Source organism: Cydia splendana, chromosome Z (genome assembly GCF_910591565.1).
Source record: "Cydia splendana chromosome Z, ilCydSple1.2, whole genome shotgun sequence".
Classification (NCBI taxonomy): domain Eukaryota; kingdom Metazoa; phylum Arthropoda; class Insecta; order Lepidoptera; family Tortricidae; genus Cydia; species Cydia splendana.
In genome coordinates, this window is record NC_085987.1 from 33121671 (window position 1) to 33140326 (window position 18656).

General features: G+C 40.6%; 1 protein-coding gene across 1 annotated transcript in view; it reads left to right on the plus strand.

Moving 5' to 3' along the window:
* LOC134804544 (polyhomeotic-proximal chromatin protein-like) overlaps positions 1-18656 on the plus strand; it is a 43871-nt gene that overhangs the window by 15491 nt on the left and 9724 nt on the right. The window contains exons 7-20 of the mRNA XM_063777649.1: positions 1529-1626; positions 2578-2722; positions 3560-3650; positions 4671-4706; positions 6396-6565; positions 6943-7095; positions 8080-8275; positions 8971-9134; positions 9701-9810; positions 12160-12274; positions 13214-13328; positions 14035-14144; positions 14578-14688; positions 15166-15255. Of these exons, the coding sequence (XP_063633719.1) occupies positions 1529-1626; positions 2578-2722; positions 3560-3650; positions 4671-4706; positions 6396-6565; positions 6943-7095; positions 8080-8275; positions 8971-9134; positions 9701-9810; positions 12160-12274; positions 13214-13328; positions 14035-14144; positions 14578-14688; positions 15166-15255 (1704 nt within the window). The remainder of the gene's footprint in view (positions 1-1528; positions 1627-2577; positions 2723-3559; positions 3651-4670; positions 4707-6395; positions 6566-6942; positions 7096-8079; positions 8276-8970; positions 9135-9700; positions 9811-12159; positions 12275-13213; positions 13329-14034; positions 14145-14577; positions 14689-15165; positions 15256-18656) is intronic.

The window sequence follows — 18656 nt, forward strand, 5'->3', positions numbered from 1 at the left end:
CGTCTCCTCCATGCCCAGCTCCCTGGCCGCGCACCAGGTGAGTAGTGCAGTAGACCAGCCAGTGGTCGAGCAGCAGATGAGCATGGCGCAGCACGAGCAGACGCAGCAGCATCACCAGACGGTCACGGTCGTCTCCTCCATGCCCAGCTCCCTGGCCGCGCACCAGGTGAGTAGTGCAGTAGACCAGCCAGTGGTCGAGCAGCAGATGAGCATGGCGCAGCACGAGCAGACGCAGCAGCATCACCATACGGTCACGGTCGTCTCCTCCATGCCCAGCTCCCTGGCCGCGCACCAGGTGAGTAGTGCAGTAGACCAGCCAGTGGTCGAGCAGCAGATGAGCATGGCGCAGCACGAGCAGACGCAGCAGCATCACCAGACGGTCACGGTCGTCTCCTCCATGCCCAGCTCCCTGGCCGCGCACCAGGTGAGTAGTGCAGTAGACCAGCCAGTGGTCGAGCAGCAGATGAGCATGGCGCAGCACGAGCAGACGCAGCAGCATCACCATACGGTCACGGTCGTCTCCTCCATGCCCAGCTCCCTGGCCGCGCACCAGGTGAGTAGTGCAGTAGACCAGCCAGTGGTCGAGCAGCAGATGAGCATGGCGCAGCACGAGCAGACGCAGCAGCATCACCAGACGGTCACGGTCGTCTCCTCCATGCCCAGCTCCCTGGCCGCGCACCAGGTGAGTAGTGCAGTAGACCAGCCAGTGGTCGAGCAGCAGATGAGCATGGCGCAGCACGAGCAGACGCAGCAGCATCACCATACGGTCACGGTCGTCTCCTCCATGCCCAGCTCCCTGGCCGCGCACCAGGTGAGTAGTGCAGTAGACCAGTCAGTGGTCGAGCAGCAGATGAGCATGGCGCAGCACGAGCAGACGCAGCAGCATCACCATACGGTCACGGTCGTCTCCTCCATGCCCAGCTCCCTGGCCGCGCACCAGGTGAGTAGTGCAGCAATGTTCGTGGTATTTCTTTACCTACGTCACTCACTCGTAGTTTATGTGACTACTACATAATGAAGGGCATAAAAATACGACTGTGGGTTTATTAAACGAGCGAAGCAAATTTCTTAATGAGATGACACAAGTGTTTAATGCCTAATTATGTACAGTTACATACATTGCTTATCTACACACATATTATAATTATCTTTGATGTGTTCAGAAACCGTATGTCACGACCGCCATTGTGGGTTTGCACTGTTTCCAATGGACATTTCATTTAGGGTAAAACTACATCCCGTGATTCCCGTGTTATGTTGGAATTGAGGTCAAATCAAATTCCTTTTTTCAGAGACATTCGTAATTTCAATGTCATGATTAAATTGAATTCGATGTTATTATTCTGCAAAACGAAATTTTTTAAAGATAAAAAATAGTTCTCATAGCTGTTAACTTTTATGCTGGCCGTAATTTGCCTTTTTTGAGCACACCATAAAGGACTTATTATGATATGTGTGTAGATACTATTTTAGTTCGAGTTAGGATAGTAAAGAACGCATTTGTTTTGTGCAGGTCCAACAACAGCAGACAGCGGGGGGCATGCAGCAGCAGACGAGCGCTGGCATTTCTAGTATGCCGCCGCTTCAGAGCTTACCCCCGAACACGCAACACCCGCAGCAAATTAGGTTGGTACCTACTGGGTTGAGCATCCGTGAAACTCGAGAGAATACAGCTCGAATAAGTTTTAGGGAATTAATTCCTGTTCCTTAATTCCAACATTCGTTAGTAAAGGTGTCAAGTGGTGCATAATACATTACATTACTTACTTGGCTGGCGCGATGATCCAATATGAGTCTTGGCCTCCAACACAAGAGCACGCCATTTTGGCGAAAGCAGGCGTGATACCGCTCTGGGCCGAGCAAATTATTAATTTTCATTTAAAAAAGTTCTAAGACGCAATGAAGTCCATTTTAAATTTAATTTAACAAAATCTATCCTTGGTAGAAGTAGAATCATTCAAAATAATTTCAACAGACTTACAAAAATATTTAAAAACAAGGATTATTTTATCTTTATTTATTGTTAAAGATTACAACTCCTACATAATGTTTACAAAATACCTTATTTACCACCTCTATAACTGAAATAACCTCTTTTCTGACCTCTATTAATGGAACACTCTATAAATGAGACAGATTTTTTTTTATACCTGGCGAACTGAGACCCTGGGTAAGTGGAATACCTCTTTAAGTGAGACAAATTTGCTCGTCCCTTGAGATCCCACTTATCCATGTTTCACTGTATATAACATCAATATGTGAAGTTATTTGTGCTTAGCTGAAATATTCCATATTAATATTTTCAAGTAGAGTTGTATAAAGTGTTAAATGAATTGTTGGCGGTGGGGCCGTCCAGCTTCCACGAATGACAACCAAAATTAAAGTTCAGAGCAAATTTACTTACTGAGCCAAGTATAAAAAAAATCGCAGCTCTCATAAGATAAGTCGTAAGTACATCTGATGCACGCGCCAGAACAAGCTGGATTCGCTTTTAACGTTTTTTTTTTCATTATTATTAGGTTCTATAGTGTATTTTTATCTGCAGTTATTAATATAAGAATACTTGTTGTTTTGCAGCGCGGAATGGGGCCACAGCCGCGTGCAGGTGATCCAGCAGCCGCTGCAGAACAGCACGTACCTGCAGCAGCTGTACAACGCGCAGGGCCCGCTGCTCATGCCCGGCAACATCCTGCATCCCGGCATCAACTCACAGCAGATACAGGTTACTTTACTTCTACATTTCTATACTGCTCAACGTCGTTTGGTATTTTTGATGATAGGTAATTCGCCAGTAACTGGCCACTTGCCCGAAACCAAAAATGAATTCTATTCATCTATAAATATAATTCATAAAAATGAATTCTATTCACCTATAAATATAATTCATTTTAGTATAAGGTGGCCAGTTATTGAAACCTTATACTAAAATGAATTCTGTTTATAGGTGAATAGAATAAATTTTTAGTTTACGGTGGCCAGTTACTAAAACCGGCCAGTTACTGGCGAATTACCCTATAATGCTTCGATAAAAAAAGCGCTACCTACGGAAGTCTTTGTATGTTTTAATGTCGTGGGAATAATGGTACCCACTATCGTATAAAAGTTGAAGGAGTTGATGCATTCAAATTAAAAAGCTGCAATCGTAAATAAACAATAATATTTTTAGCAATACATACAATTGTGATCTTTCACTTCTTTTTTATAAGGTGAAAGTCTTTTAGGTGTTATTCATTCATGTTCATGATACACCACATTTTTATAATGCAAACAAAGTAATCATGTTGGTTACGCAACTCAATTAGCATAGCATTGTCCGTAAACAGTACTATTACGCACCAGATGGCTGGCGACGACCGCAAATTATCCCTTTGAAAGGCTTGATCCCCGAGGCAGCGGCTTTTCGTGTATCTAATTCACTTGTCAATGGACGAAAATATTGACAACTTATAATGATTCTCGTCACAATGTTTTGTTACACACAAATTATCTTTTTTAAACTTTCAGTCCCTTTAATACGCCCAGACGTAAGTTAAAAAATTGTGTTGTAATTGTGTTGCAGGTGATCGCCGCGGGAAAGCCGTTCCAGGGCAACCAGCTGGCTCCGCACATGTTAACTGCGCAGGGCAAGCAAGTTCTGCAGGGGCAAGCCGGTTGGTACCAATACTGCTACATTTCACAATATGAAATCTTCTTTACGAGCATACTTTACCTTCTAGCTAGAGATATGCATCTAATCTAAAAGTCCACATTAATATAATAGTATAGTAGACCAAGGGTTTATTATACTTAATCTTTCCATACCAAAAAAAGTGATGAACAGTCAGCAGCAGAGAGCCCTTGCATAGATATATTTGTATGCAAAGGTGCTAAGCTAATAGTATTGCTGACTTTACATTAATTCTATTTAATTCTTGCTATAAATAGTTGTACCAAATAGACAGACTTGCGTAACAATGTTGTAGTCAATGAATGGGGAAATTTTAATACTTAAACAATTCTGGCACTTATTTAGATAGATCTTAGAAGCCATTTTAGTACTATTTACAAATAAGGTACGCGGCAAACCGTACACTTTGGCTTTTCAAGAGCGTGGGCTTTGAGTGCAAGGATCAATTCTATTCCTGATGAGCGAATTATTCCAGTATTACTAAAAATACGTAGTCTGCAACTTACACCACTTGCAGCTAGTACTTAGTCTCATAAAGATCAACTAAATTAGATTTTTCTTAGTGTGGTTCTCTTTTTGAGAGTAGAATCAGTCCTAGCATTAAAGCGCCACCAGCACCCACCCTACTTTCGTACATTTTGTGTAATGTTAACCATTCGCACAAGGCGTGTGGGCCTTGTTGCTATCAGAACGCATTCAAATTAGTCATCAATATTTGCCTCACGACAGTTTTGTTCGGCAAAATTATTCATCATACTAGCTAGCAGCTTAGGTACCGACAGCGATAGCGTAATTAACACCGCTACCCACAGTGGCAGCTGGCCAACATTCGCTAATACAGTATCCTTGTTACTCATCGGTTGTTGCACCCCTTGTTGCAATAGTGAAGCCCCCTCTGTAGAAGTTACCTATATACCCTCATAGAAAGTAGTATATTCAACCAGCCCTATTGTATTTACTGCCCCAATGTTAATATGAACTTCCACACTATTTAGTTTTTCAGTAAACTTTGCAGGTCTAACGACATATCAGGAACAAGGTTTATAAATTTTGGAATTGGATTATAATTTGGTTTTTCCGTCTCGTGATTGATGGACAGTGTATGTGTCTTGATTTTGCGAGGGAGCCTCGTTTATTTTCCTTATTTGGTACTGATCAAAATAATAATTGGCATTTGAATTCCGTTCTGTTCCGATTTTTTGTAACGAGAAACTATTGAGTTTTGTTTTTGTAGGTTCTAGTTTGGAGCGTTCGCTTTTTTACACGTTTATTGTTACATACTTTTTGTTGTAATTTAAGCACTTATTAACATTTATTTAGCTTGCTGTGCATTTTTAGATAAACTCACTTAGTTACCAAAAAAGCCGGTGAGATCTTAAAAGTTTTTTTTTGTGAAATTAAGTCTGAAACAAGAGGCAATGAACCATTGTGAAATTGACACTCATCTTTTAAGATTTCCTTAAACATTCTGGCTGTCTGTACAATATTTTCTCTTCTTATTATTTTATAGAATTACTTCTCTTCTCAGGGACTGACATCTCACACTAAGATTGAGCAGTGATTTATTGTTATGTAAATAATGATTGATATGACTGAAAATTCCGTATTTTTACAAAATTTCGTATTCTAACAATAAAATTGCATTGTTAATAACTTTGCCTAATGTCCCTGAGAAGAATAAAGTAATATGTTACAAAAAAAATAGATGTATGCAGTTACAGGACCACACCTGTAGCATAAGAGGATAGTGGACGACCGCTTCTCCATACAAACGTAGTCCCCATTTTCCTCTCTGGATATTGTCATTATGAAAAATAGTTTTACACAATTTGGTGTACATTAACCATCTGTGGTGTATACTTTTCGATTGATCTAAAAATTAGGAGCGAATAATTAATTCCATACAATATTTAATATGTATGCTGCTAACTCTGATAATAATTATTAAATCGGAAAGAATTCAAACGGGGACATAGCATTGACTAATAGACATCAAACTTTGTAAAAATAATTTCTATAACGTTAATATCCAAAGGGAAAAATGGGGACTACGTTTGTGTGGAAAGGCGTTCTCGCACGTTTGTCCACTTTCGTCTTAAGTACTACTTATGTTACGCTGGCTATGCCATGACACATGAAGTGGTTTTCAACATAAGGCCAGTGCAGCCAAATACGGCTTCGGGATAATTTCGTACAAGTTGTATTTGGCGTACTGGCGGTTAAGGTATGATACGTCAAAATAATTAAAACGCTTACATTTGCAGATGCATTTCATCACACTGATCTTAAATTCGTTATACATTTGCCATTAAATATATATATAAAATTAACAATGAGATATCAAATAGTATCAATTCAGTTTTATTTTACCATACCATATACCATATTATGTTCAATACGGCTCGCAATTGGATCGAGCTCGGTGTGGTAAACCTAAACCATTCGAGATAAGCACTTCTTGCCGTGACTTCATATCGGCACTACTTTGAAAAAAAAAACTCGTATCTTGTTCTGTCTATAAAAAAAATGTAACTATGTAAGCGATGCATACAGAGTTACTGCCTTTCAACTTTGAGTACCTAGCAGTGTGACATACGAGATTTTTTCAAAGTAGTAACGATATGTCACCTTACACTTGATGTTTGTAATTTTGTATGAAGTGACGCATGGCCGGCCATGCATCGTTGCAGTTGGGTGTACAGTAGTTAAAGGAGTGTTTGTGCGTCAGCTCCGTTCCCAGGGTACACGACGATACCGGCCATCCCCACCACGCAGAACCAGACGTTCGTGTTCAGCCCGCTCGGCGTCATCAACTCGCAGCCCAGCCTGCTGCCCGCGCACTCGCAGCCCTCCGTCTCCGGCATCTCGCACCAGCAGAAGACCAATGAAATGCACAAGGTATCCATGCAAAGAGATAAACAATTATCTCTTTATGTCATCATCGGAATTGCAACCTTACGAGTTAAGACCCGTTACTTCTACAGCCGAGAGTATGTTGCAAAATGCTTCCTTTTATATTCAAGAATACGACGTAACTAATACTTATTCGAAAACGGATAAATTGAATGCTTAAATAATCATGTCTTAAACTAAAAACTGAATAGGGTAAAATTGACGGTTCAAACATAGCTCAGTGCTTTATACAATAACTTAGCGGGCGCAAACTGCATATATCTGAACGTACAGTAATGAAAAACTAGACGAAATCCTGTTTTCTGTTGGTTACTTTCGATGTGGTTTGTAAACGTAACCGAATACCGTTGGTGGTCGGGCAGGTGATGAGCGGCGGCAAGGTGGCGGGCGGCAAGAGCGGCGGCGCGGTGGCGAGCGGCGCCACGGCCATGCCGGTGGCGGCGCAGTGCGTGCAGGTGTCGCAGCCCGTGCTCGGCGCGCAGCAGCAGCAGACGCAGATCATCAGCCCATTGCAGGTGCGTACCTATACCTATTCACCGTAACGTAACTATAGTCTACCAAACTAATTTGTCAGTAGAAGATTTAAAATTTCTGCGGGAATAAGATGACCACATTGACAAATTGGTCTTTTCTAATGACAAATTGGTTGGTCAGACTATACTAACTATACGGCGTTGACAAAGAATTACTCAGAATATGTAATTACTTTGTCAAAGCCACTTTACAAGCCAGTTACCACAAATTGTATGAAGCTGAAAAGTGGCATTCATGGCCAAAACTACTAACCCAGCAATGAATCCTGGGCTTGACCAAGATTATGTGTGGTGAGCGTACCATGTGTGTGTCGATATGAACGATATATTGAACGATCTTTTATCACCCAGAAATGGCCTATTATAAATTTGATAAGAAACGGGCCTTTGTTGTTAAAATGTATGATTAATAACGATTATGTTGGACACAGGTATGGATACATTATTTAGCATAAATTTCAATAATAGTCTAAACTAAAGTAACGGTTACCCATAAGCAGAATATTAGCAAGATATGTATTACATCAATTACGTGTATGACTAACTGTTATTCTCATTGCATTTTGCGCCTAGCGAACAACAACTTACACAGTTTATATCTGTTTTATTTGGAAATAATAAGCTAAGCGAATGTGTTTTATTGTGCTAAGCTGTTTTCATTGCTTGCAGTAAGTAAATGACTATTGGACATTGGAATATACCCTAAACCAGGTATATATTTCTGGTCGTAACTGTCGCTTCTGCAAGTGTATGTATGTACCCATCCTTGAAAAACATGAAAACGGTGTTTCTATCGACATACTAGTCCAGCTTACGGACACCATTATGTACGCTCCGATTTCACTCGTGAATTTGTAGATTTCGACGTACGAGCTCGCGTGTGAATGCTGGGCTTTATATTTACAATTATAAGTCAACATTATAAAGATGCAGTAATGTAGAATGAATGTGTGTTGGGTTCGGCAGAGCGGCGGCGGCACGATGCAGTTCGCGCCGTGGCAGATCTCGGGCGCGCTGCCGCAGGTGTGGGCGGGAGGGCTGCAGGCGGGCGTGCCCGCGGGCCCGCTGCTCGCCTCCAACCCCATCTTCCTGCGCGGCGCGCAGCCCGACGCGCCCTCCATGTTCATACAGCACTCGCCGCAGAACACGCACACTCACAACAGTCAGTATCAACATCATGACAGACTATATCTAACTAGAGTACATCAAACCCCGTTCTAATTAAAAATACGTACCTATTTTCCTTCTACCCGTGAATTGCTTTGTTTTTATTCTGTATTCTAGTTGTATCGCTTGCTAGTTCGACAATCGCTTTCTATCACGCTAAATGCTTCGATGATTAACGTAAACAGGCCATTTCAATCATGACAACATGTAGGGTTTATTATAACAACTACAAAATTAAAAATATTCCAAAATTATGAATATGGCTGTAATGTGCGACCTCTTTTTGCTGCTGCGACTGTTTTATATGTGTGTGCCTGATCGAATGTTATCTCACTTTTCTTTTATCTTTAAAGTTATCGCTGTTGTAACTGAACTTCTATTTGAAACAGCTACGCTTTTTCAAACTGCAATATTTAACCTTTTGACCGCCAACTGAGACGTCAAAGACGTCAACTGAGAACCTTTGATCATTCCGACAAGGTGCACGAAACGCGTGGCGTTCAAAGGGTTAATGACTACGAGTGCACGCTTATTTAGCAAGCACGTTCCACGGAACCACGCATCCAGTCATTTTTAATATGACAGTAAAGTTTACAGTCAATTCCCTAACATAAGTATCAACTTGTAAGTTGGGGCACTTACTGTACACTTATATAATTATCTTGGGATTGACTCGTGTCTCCATTGCAGACGCGAGCGTGGCGTGCGCGACGGGCACGACGGCCAAGCCGCGCGCGTCCACCGAGGGCATGGCCAAGGCGCCGCGGCCGCTGTCCACCATCATGCCGTCCGGCGCCATCCGCCCCGCCTCCTCCGTGTCCACACAAACGAACGCCAACCAGGCGCAGAACCAGGTCTCTATAATTCACTAATCCTAAATGCAGAATTCCTACCAATTAATCAATTGACGTAAACATACTTACCCCCTTATTCATAAACTTAGGAACCTCTTACAAACGTATGTTAAATGTTGTCTCCGTCTAACAAACAAAAATGAATATAACGGATAGGGACAAACGGTTATCAACGGTTTGTTAGAGTGGATGTGCAATTGTGCATTGCTCTTGTTAATATGAGAGTCACTAACTATTGTCATAGTGACAAGATACAAGTTGCCAAGGTATACAAGGACACAGTACGCTAATTTGATGTACGTACACATTAACGCCTGCCACGAAATGCTCGCTCGACGCTGATGCCGGTTGCCATACATTTGATTTAACCAATCCCTCGTTAAAGGCCCTCGAGTAACCCCCTTACTCATAAAACTTTACGAGCCTGATTTAGTTAAATTATATTTTATCCCTTTCTTACAAATACATAAGTCAAAATGACAGATAAGGACACACGACTATTAGCTAATTGAGGTTTGTAGCGCGTTTATGAATAAGGGGGTAAACGTGTATTTGTTTTGTGTCAGGCAAAGCACCGGGGCAAGCCGGGAGTGCGGTCGCCGGCGCCGGCCGCCAAGCAGGACGCCGCCAACCAGACCAACAAGATGCAGCACCAGATGCAGCAGCCCAAACAACAGTAAGTTGGTCCTTACGGTCTCTATAGCTAGGCTAACCATCTCTAGCTCTCACTAAATAATGTTTTAAATAGTATAAGGGGTCATCCATTAATAACATCACACGTTTAGGGGGAGGGAGGGGGTCAAGAAAATGTGACATGTTGTGACAAGGGGGAGGGGGAGTTATAATATAAACTTTGTGACGTCACTTTAACTTCATCAGTAACCGAAAATGTATTTAAATTATTTTATATGCTAATTATCATTTAAATAACAAGGTTTTGAAACGATAATCGTTTTTATTCGTTTAATTTTATTTCTTAATCAGTTTTGGGTTATAAAATTACTAATATTTCTTTTGTCAAAAATATTTTTATAAAATATTAAATAAATAATTGCCGATTTCGTTGAAGAAATGTGACGTCACACCAGGGGGGAGGGGTTTGCCAAATGTGACCAAGTGTGACAAGGAGGGGGGGGGGGGAGGGGTAAAAAACCTAGAAATTCGTGTGACATAATTAATGGATGACCCCTAAATAATAGTCAATGTAGGCAATGGGGAAAACCTATTTTTTTTTTAATTTCACGACAATCACCACGGGAATTGCTGGCGAGACTAAAACATCTGACGACCGACCTGATCTCCGGTCAGCAAAGAGATTAAAGTTCAAGTAAAAAAAAATATTTATTGACCCAAAAACAAAACAACATAATAATAACAGCATAGGTACAGTGGCGTTCAAAAGTGCATGGATAGATGTCGACCGTAATGCCTTAATATGACGGTTCAAACATGTCCATGCACTTTTGAACGGCAGTGTACCTTCAGATCCACAGCGCAGGCTTTGTCATCATACAGATAGCTCATCCACCTCAGGTTTCGTCAAAATAAAACGTACATTTTCACATATGTCATCCGCATCAAGTTCAAGTTAAAACTTAAAACTCCTGGGTCGTTTTTTGGCTCGCAAATTTATGTCCCTTAGGGCCTTAGCCTAAGTCCTTATATTCTAACTTTACGTCTGGAAAGGTACTTTCCAGTTCACAACGAGGTTTAATACATAAAGATTAAGGAGTATGTGACAAAAACTGGCTCACCATGCCCTCCTAATTATTGAACATTACAGTTTTCTAGCTCATCAGAATAGAAAACGAGCGAATTGTGACAGCTGCATACGATATTTGGTCTTTATTGCATTCCTAGCTATCGGCCATTGTATAACAGAACTATTTTGTGGCAATCGTGGCGATTTAGCAACGGCATTGTACTTGTTTCTTTTATATGGTAATATTGGAAACTAGTTTACAGCATTCCAGACGTTACCCATTACCCATGAAAGCTTCATGCGTGCCAAATTTCATGTCTTTGGCCGTTTAGGACCATATTTATAAAATAACGAATACGTAACCAATAAAAAATTTAAAACAAATAACTTTGGGCGGGAAACAACTCCCCCTGTACCGCGCCTGCGCGAGGTATTTGCGTTGTAACATTTACCGGCAACGTGCAACGGTGACGTACCCAAGACTACCGATTAAATTGTAGCCAATTAGTCTCTCTTCTCGCGTGAGATTTTTAGCTTTTTTCGAAATAACGGCTGTGCGCGTTGTAGTGTACTGCCCGGCTTCGATAAAATAACCGTCGTAGTTGAACGTTTGTCCACAAGGTCATTGCGTATTATCTGCATAATAACGTTGCATATTGCAAGTGCATCACGAACATTATATTGATAAAAAAAATAGGTATTATATAACTGTTGTTTGGTGGTTACATGGTGTATTTGAGGTGTGTCAAGTATGAAATTAAGAAGTTTTAAAAGTTTTACTGAAGTTTTTTCCTAAAAATATTTTTTATTTTTGTTAGATACGAGTAGGTATGAACTAATAATAACGTACAACGAATGTATATACTGAGGTATTCATTGCCTTAATTGCAATTTTCTTCTAATAATAATAAAGATTCATCATCATTATTATCATAATTATATCATAAGTGTGAATTAAGTAAACAAATGAAGGGTTTACAAAAACAACATTACTGCTTAGAGCGGTTGACACTTTTTTAAGAACATTGTTAATCGTTTCAGGTGTCAACCAGTGTAGTCAGTATGTTGTTTTTGTAAACATCCCTTCAAATAATAAGAGATATCAGCATAATTATAATCTCAGAAAACATCGTGCTTCGAATTTAACAGCCACGAACTCGAATTTGACGTTAGACTACTCAGTTACCACAACATATGGCGCCGATTAGCATCGTCTACATCGGCTGTCTAACGTTTATCTTAGACGGGCCGATTTCTTTTCTTTACATTTATAAAAAAAAACCATTTATCGTAACGTCCATAACTTTTTTTTTTATATCCCAGGGTATTACTGATGAATTCGAGCGGACAGATGACGCAGATATCGAGCGTGCAGGACAAGCAACCCATCACGAAGACCATCCAGCAGCAAGCGATCTTGCAGCAGCAGGTGTTGCAGGTACAGCCACATTCATGTACAGTCGACCTCAAATATATGTTTACACTTTTCCACCTTACTCCTTTGTAATAAGGCGAAAAATGTAAACATATCTTTGACGTCGACTGTACCTCCTCTGTCTATGATAATCGTTCGTCGATAAGCGCACATCGAATGACAGACGAGAAATACCCAGTTTCGCGCATTCCACGCGTGGTGCAACTTAGAAACGCACGCGCAACCTTATGAAAAAGAGAATAGATAGTATAGAGGGGTCCTGTCATAGTAAATTTTGTAGTCACAGTAAATTTACTGCCATCTATCGACACACGACTAAAACTCAAAATGAAAACGTATAAAACTATCAAAATAATGTATATATATGGATAAATGATTTTATTATTTTTATATCATTTTGACCCATGTTCATTCACTGATACCTATGTGTTAAAATTGTTAAATATGAAACGGTGTCGTCAACGCCATCTAGCCGACCATAGGCCAAAGGTGTGTGCGCCATCTATCCGAGAATGACTTTTTCTTGATTTCCGAGGCACGTTTTTTCCTTAGACTTTATTCATCTTATACGGAGTTACTTATGTCTTTGCTTATGAAAAAGGATTGTGATGCATGGAATGAAATGGAACGCACCTGTAGACGTAGTACCTAATATTGAAAACAATCTAAACATTGTTACAACACGTACAGCATAACTAATCGGCTAGCAAAGGAAGTATCTTTTGAATAATTAAGGAACCATAAATCTGCTACAATCGCATCGGTTTTATATGAACTATTTCATAGTAGGTAGGTATATCCTTTATATAAACAGCAGCATATTAGCCGGATTAAGACGTTCCTAGAAGTCTACTCCCACTGGCTTGCGTATTTGTAGACAACTAAGCTTAAATGTATTTAATTATAAATATTGGGATAATAGTCAAATGTTACTTTCTCTAGCAGCAGCAGCAACAACAGCAACAGCAGCAGCAGCAACAACAACAACAACAACAACAGCAGCAGTTGTTGCATCAGCAGCAAACGCAACAGATGGTCCAGCATTATCAACAACAAGGTGAGCTTACGCTCCGCAACGTCGCAATAAAAATGTATCCATATGTACTTGTTTATGGCGAAGGCAACTGTCAAACTGACATTGCCTACTACGGGCTTCAAAAAACTAAAGTATGGGGGGAAGTAGTATTTTTTTTTGCGGAACCTACTGGAATGTTTAGTCCCGTATTATTCCGAGTTTTCGTTTTACGAAAAATAAAAAGATTGAGTATAAACATTTTTCTACATAGTTATAGACCATCCGTCTTCTGAATCTAGAAGACCATTTATACTAGTAATTTTCTTTAATCGGCCTTCTCCATTGGTAATCTTCCTATACTCTATGATTAAATGGTATTAAAGCCAAGCTGAAGTGGGACTGGGCGGGACACGTTCGCCGTATGCCGGATGACTTGTGGGCTAAAACAACAACCAATTGGGTCCCACATCAAACCCGGGGTCTCGGCAAACCTCGAAGGCGTTGGCGAGATGACCTCGACGCCTTTGACAGAATTAAGAGGGAGACGGGTCAAGGCCGGGATACGTGGAAAGGGAGGAGGGAGGCCTTGGCCAAGCAGTGGGACACTCTAGGCTCATATAAATAAATAAATAAATTAAAACATAATCTGTCCTTATTGTTTGTCCCTTATCAATTCTGCAGTAATTTAGTTAGTATTTGACATTTTGATATAAAGTGATTAGATTAACATGATATGTTTTGGTTGTAGGGATGACCCTCGGCATGCAGCAAGGGTCGCTGCCGGTGGGGTCGGTGGCGCAGAGCCTGCCCATGGCCGGCATCCCGCAGACCATATCGATGGTGCAGCAGATACATCCGGTACGTACCACACTTATAATATTCCGCCTATAAAGTTTAAACACTAATGAAGTTATTCATAAACGTATGTCAAGTTCAACAAGCCGTTGATAATCGTTTGTCCCTGTCTGTAATTTTGACATTTGTTTTTGTTAGAAAGGGACATAATTTAGCAGAGGTTTGCTAAGTTTTATGAATAAAGTTGTAAGCGGATTTTATGACGCGAGCTAATCACGACACGTCGTTTTATACGCGTATCGTGCCACAGAAGTACCTCGAGAGAGCTACAATTTCACATAGCCGTGTTTAAGGGTGGTATTCCACCTGTCCAATGTGTATTTGCGTCTCACATTTTTTGCTTGATTAGTGTGAGACGCAAATACACATCCCGGTTCGCGTTAGTGGTCACCGAATTATGACCTGATGTAATATAATGACGGAATGTGTTGTGCAGGGCGTGCAGCTGAGCGGCATGTCGCAGGCGGGCGCGCTGGTGGGCCAGCTGGGCGCGGCCCCGCAGGCGCAGGGCACGCTCGCGCAGGTCCAGGCGCTGCAGCAGCCGCAGGTGAGGGACCATAATCCTATAATAACTTCAACGTAAAATCTAGCTTCGACCTATTCTTAAGGTTAAGCACACCAAAAAGCTCGGCACTAGACCGGCGCCGTTTCAACCCGACCCGCTCAGTATTCTTTGTAGGTACAGCATCGCCCGGCCTCCGTACAATTAACCTGAGTGGTACATTGACAACTCGCAGTAACCATGTCTACAACTTCGAAGTGTTGCATCGCTCCCTTACGATTAGTGGGCGGTGCTGGTCTGGACGGTCTGGTGCCGAGCTTTTTGGTGTGATCCAACTTTTAAGGTTCATTATGATATTAATAACTTACATAAGACACCTATTTATAACGTGCTTTGTAAGTACGTTCCTCTTACCTTGTCTCTACCTTTTCATTCTGCATCTTATCTACAATCAGCTGCCATTGTCAGTCCATATGACATGTAAAAAATTGCGTAGTTTACATTAGCGTACCGTATTTGCAGACTCTCGTCGGCAGCGGGCTCGTCCAGACTTCAGTGGGGATGGCCGTACAGCAACAAGCCGCTTTGAACCATTCCACTGCGATGCAAACGGTAAGAATTATATTTTCCACAATTCCGAGTATTTGTTACATTCTTGTTCTTGTCGGTCAACGTCAGGGAAAATATGCTAGCATAGAGATTTGCCGTCACTCTTACCACAATAAATAATAGTACTAGGTACAGAAGACTCACTCTCTAACAAAACGCGTCTGTTACGATCAGCACAGATATGGCCGCTAGGTGGTGACAGCGCCACGCGCGGCTTATCGCTTTCTCCAAAATTGGGGACGGATGTACTTTTAGCTACCTGTAGCAAAGAGACGAAATCGCGGAGTGAGCCACGCCTGCTCTTACACTCAAATTATAGCCTTTACTTAAGTCACTAACCTCTAAATGTCGGAGTAAATGTCGGACACACAAGTAAGTACTTCATACCGGATGCTGACCGGCGACCGCGCCAACTTAATGCCAACGACCTAATACACAGCTCATTTATTCAAGTGACATCACTCTAGATAATTCAAGCTCCGTTAATATTATGCAAATGTTTGAAGAGAACAATTCGTGTACAATGCGAGACTAGTAGCTTTGAGAATTTCACGATGAACATTATGTACCTACCTAATCGTTCACACAAAACCGGCCAAGTGCGAATCGGACTCGCGTTCCAAGGGTTCCGTACATTAAGCCCGACTCACGCTTGACTGCACATTTCTAATAGATTTTCCTGTCATCTATGGGTAAAGAACTATTATGTGTATTTTTTTTCAAAATTTTAGACCCAGTAGTTTCGGAGATATGGGGAGGCGGGGGGCTGGGGGAGGTCATTTTTTGCGTATTTTCTTGAATTACTCCTAAACTGTTTATCCTAAAATTATAAAAAATATATATTTGAGATTCTCACAATGAGCTCTTTCATTTGATATGTAGCACGATATAGTTAGAAAAACTTTATTTTTTAATTTTTTCATTTACCCTCCAAAAGTGGCCTCCATATTTAAAATTCATTTGTTTACGTTATACGTTCGTCTTTGGGTCACAAATTTACATATGTGTACCAAATTTCAACTTAATTGGTCCAGTAGTTTCGAAGAAAATAGGCTGTGACAGACGGACAGACAGACGCACAAGTGATTCCGTTTTTTCCTTTTGAGGTACGGAACCCTAAAAAAACAACCGACTTCATGAAACAGTTAAAAAAAATGCTATCATTTTTTATTTTATCATCATCTGACCATATTCTCGAGAGCAAACGCGCGAGCTACTATATAAAATATCCAAATCACTATAGTTAGGTGTACGTAAAATATTTCACGAGCTCCCCCATTTCTCCATTAACCCATCATCAGAACGTGACCTGATGATAATAGGACCAACTGAGACACACAAATAGAATTTCCCAAACCTGGCCAGCCTTCTGCGAGAAATCGGGGAACATACATAAAAAATCATCCCGACGAATCGAGACCCACTTTCGAAATTTTGAAGTCGGTTAAATGCCGAGCTGCGGGCGTGGGGCTCGGCTAGGTTGTCGTAGTGGTCTGAGTGTGGTCCCGTTGGCAGCCGGGGCTGGCGCTCGACGGCGCGCCGCTGCTGCAGTCGTCGCTGCTGCAGGTCGCGCCGGCGCTCCTGCAACACGAGGTAGCCCACCATCGTCCAACTCGTACAATCTGCTCCAACCAACTTGCAATACCGTTACATCAAACATTTGACGGTTTTCAACACGAAAAACATCTATGCAGGTCTTCATTGATTGAATAGTTATTGTACATATGAACTGAAGTAACCTGAAGAACATTGTGCCTTATTCTCCTGTGCCATTTATCAATGAATAGTTGTACTTAAATATAACAGCAATAGTGTCCCGAATAAAGCAAATATCGACGCCACCAAGAGGAGGTTTTGCTAATGAAAGTTTTGTACCTGTGGTTGTTTTGAGCAGGTTATTGTTCCTTGACCCCGCCTCTTCATTTATTCACTGCACCCTGTTGGTTTTTATTTTGATCGTGGGTTACTTTTCTTACCCGTGTATAACATGTTTTGCGACAGTGTATTTGGGAAATTGTTTATGCAAACACATATTGATTCTAAAAAAGTGTTTATTTCCTGTCATAGTAACGGAACATGATCTAGTTATGATACCTATTCGTAACATGTTTAGTTTTTGACATTCATTATATTTGTTCATTCCTGACTATCACATGCCGAGTCTTTTCGTTCGTTCCTTTTCGTCGTTCTTGTTTTCATATACACCTGCTCGCTGTCACTACCACTATCGCCATCCTCATAAGTAGTTGTCACATACAGTAGGTAGTGTATTAGTATAGTTTCTGTTGAAAATGGAATAGAACTTGGATTGTGAAGTTCTTGTCAATGTTCGTCAGTAGGAACTGTCAATTTGTTGGGTTGTCTGCATGTTTCATCGATACCATTGCAGAATTAATGTTTTTATTCAAGTATTTATTAGCATCCGGGCAGTTCTGAACGGCTTGTTAATGCTAATAATTTAGATGTAACTAAAATGTTCAGTGAAAGATGAATGAATTATTATTTATGTATTTTTTCCAGTTAATTGTTCTATGTTGTATTTAATTTGTATGAACTAGAATTCGTAGCAAGTTTATTTTTATTACTAGTAGCTAGTTTGTTAGTGCACGACACCTTGCACTTTGTGACTATGCGCTGAAACTTGGCACAGTTGATTCTTGGCTGGTCATGAGCAGATACAGACCGGGAGACCTCGAGAGCCACGTCTCATTTAGTGGGGGGGTGGGGGGAAGTTCGACGCCGCCGCGCTTCACTTGGAGCAATATTTCTCTAAAACAGTACCTATTAGGGCATGTGATATATCATTTTCGGATAAATTAAGGATGAAAAATTTATTTTTGGAACCAAAACAATGCACTTTCTAACAAAAAAAAACATAAAGTAGAAAAGACAAAAAAACGTATCTTGGATTTTTTCATAATTACCAATTTTTTTTTAAAGTGTAGTAGGAATCTGAAAACAAAAAATATATTTGTAAAGCTACACTTATTACGTTTAAGAAAATATATAGTTTATTATACAAAACTGTTGTTACATGGGAGATAAAAAATAATATTAAGCGTGGGTCAGAGTGATCTCAATACAAAATATTATTAATGTGGGAAAGTTACTTATATTTTGTTCTACAATCGTTTATTTTTTTAGTTTTTCGTAAATAACTCGTAAACGGTAGCCGACAGCAAAAAATAATCTGTTACGTAAATAATCTGTTTCAGATTTCTTATAAAATAAGTGCTACTTTTTTTCGCTAAGATCAATATTTAAAAAAAATATTGAAGGGAGAAAATAAATACTAAGGTCCCCTTTTTTAGTCATTCGCAAATAACTCGTAAACGATGGCCAATAGCACAAAATATTTTATTACATGAATAATTAGCATAAAATTTCCTACAAAAAAGGTTATT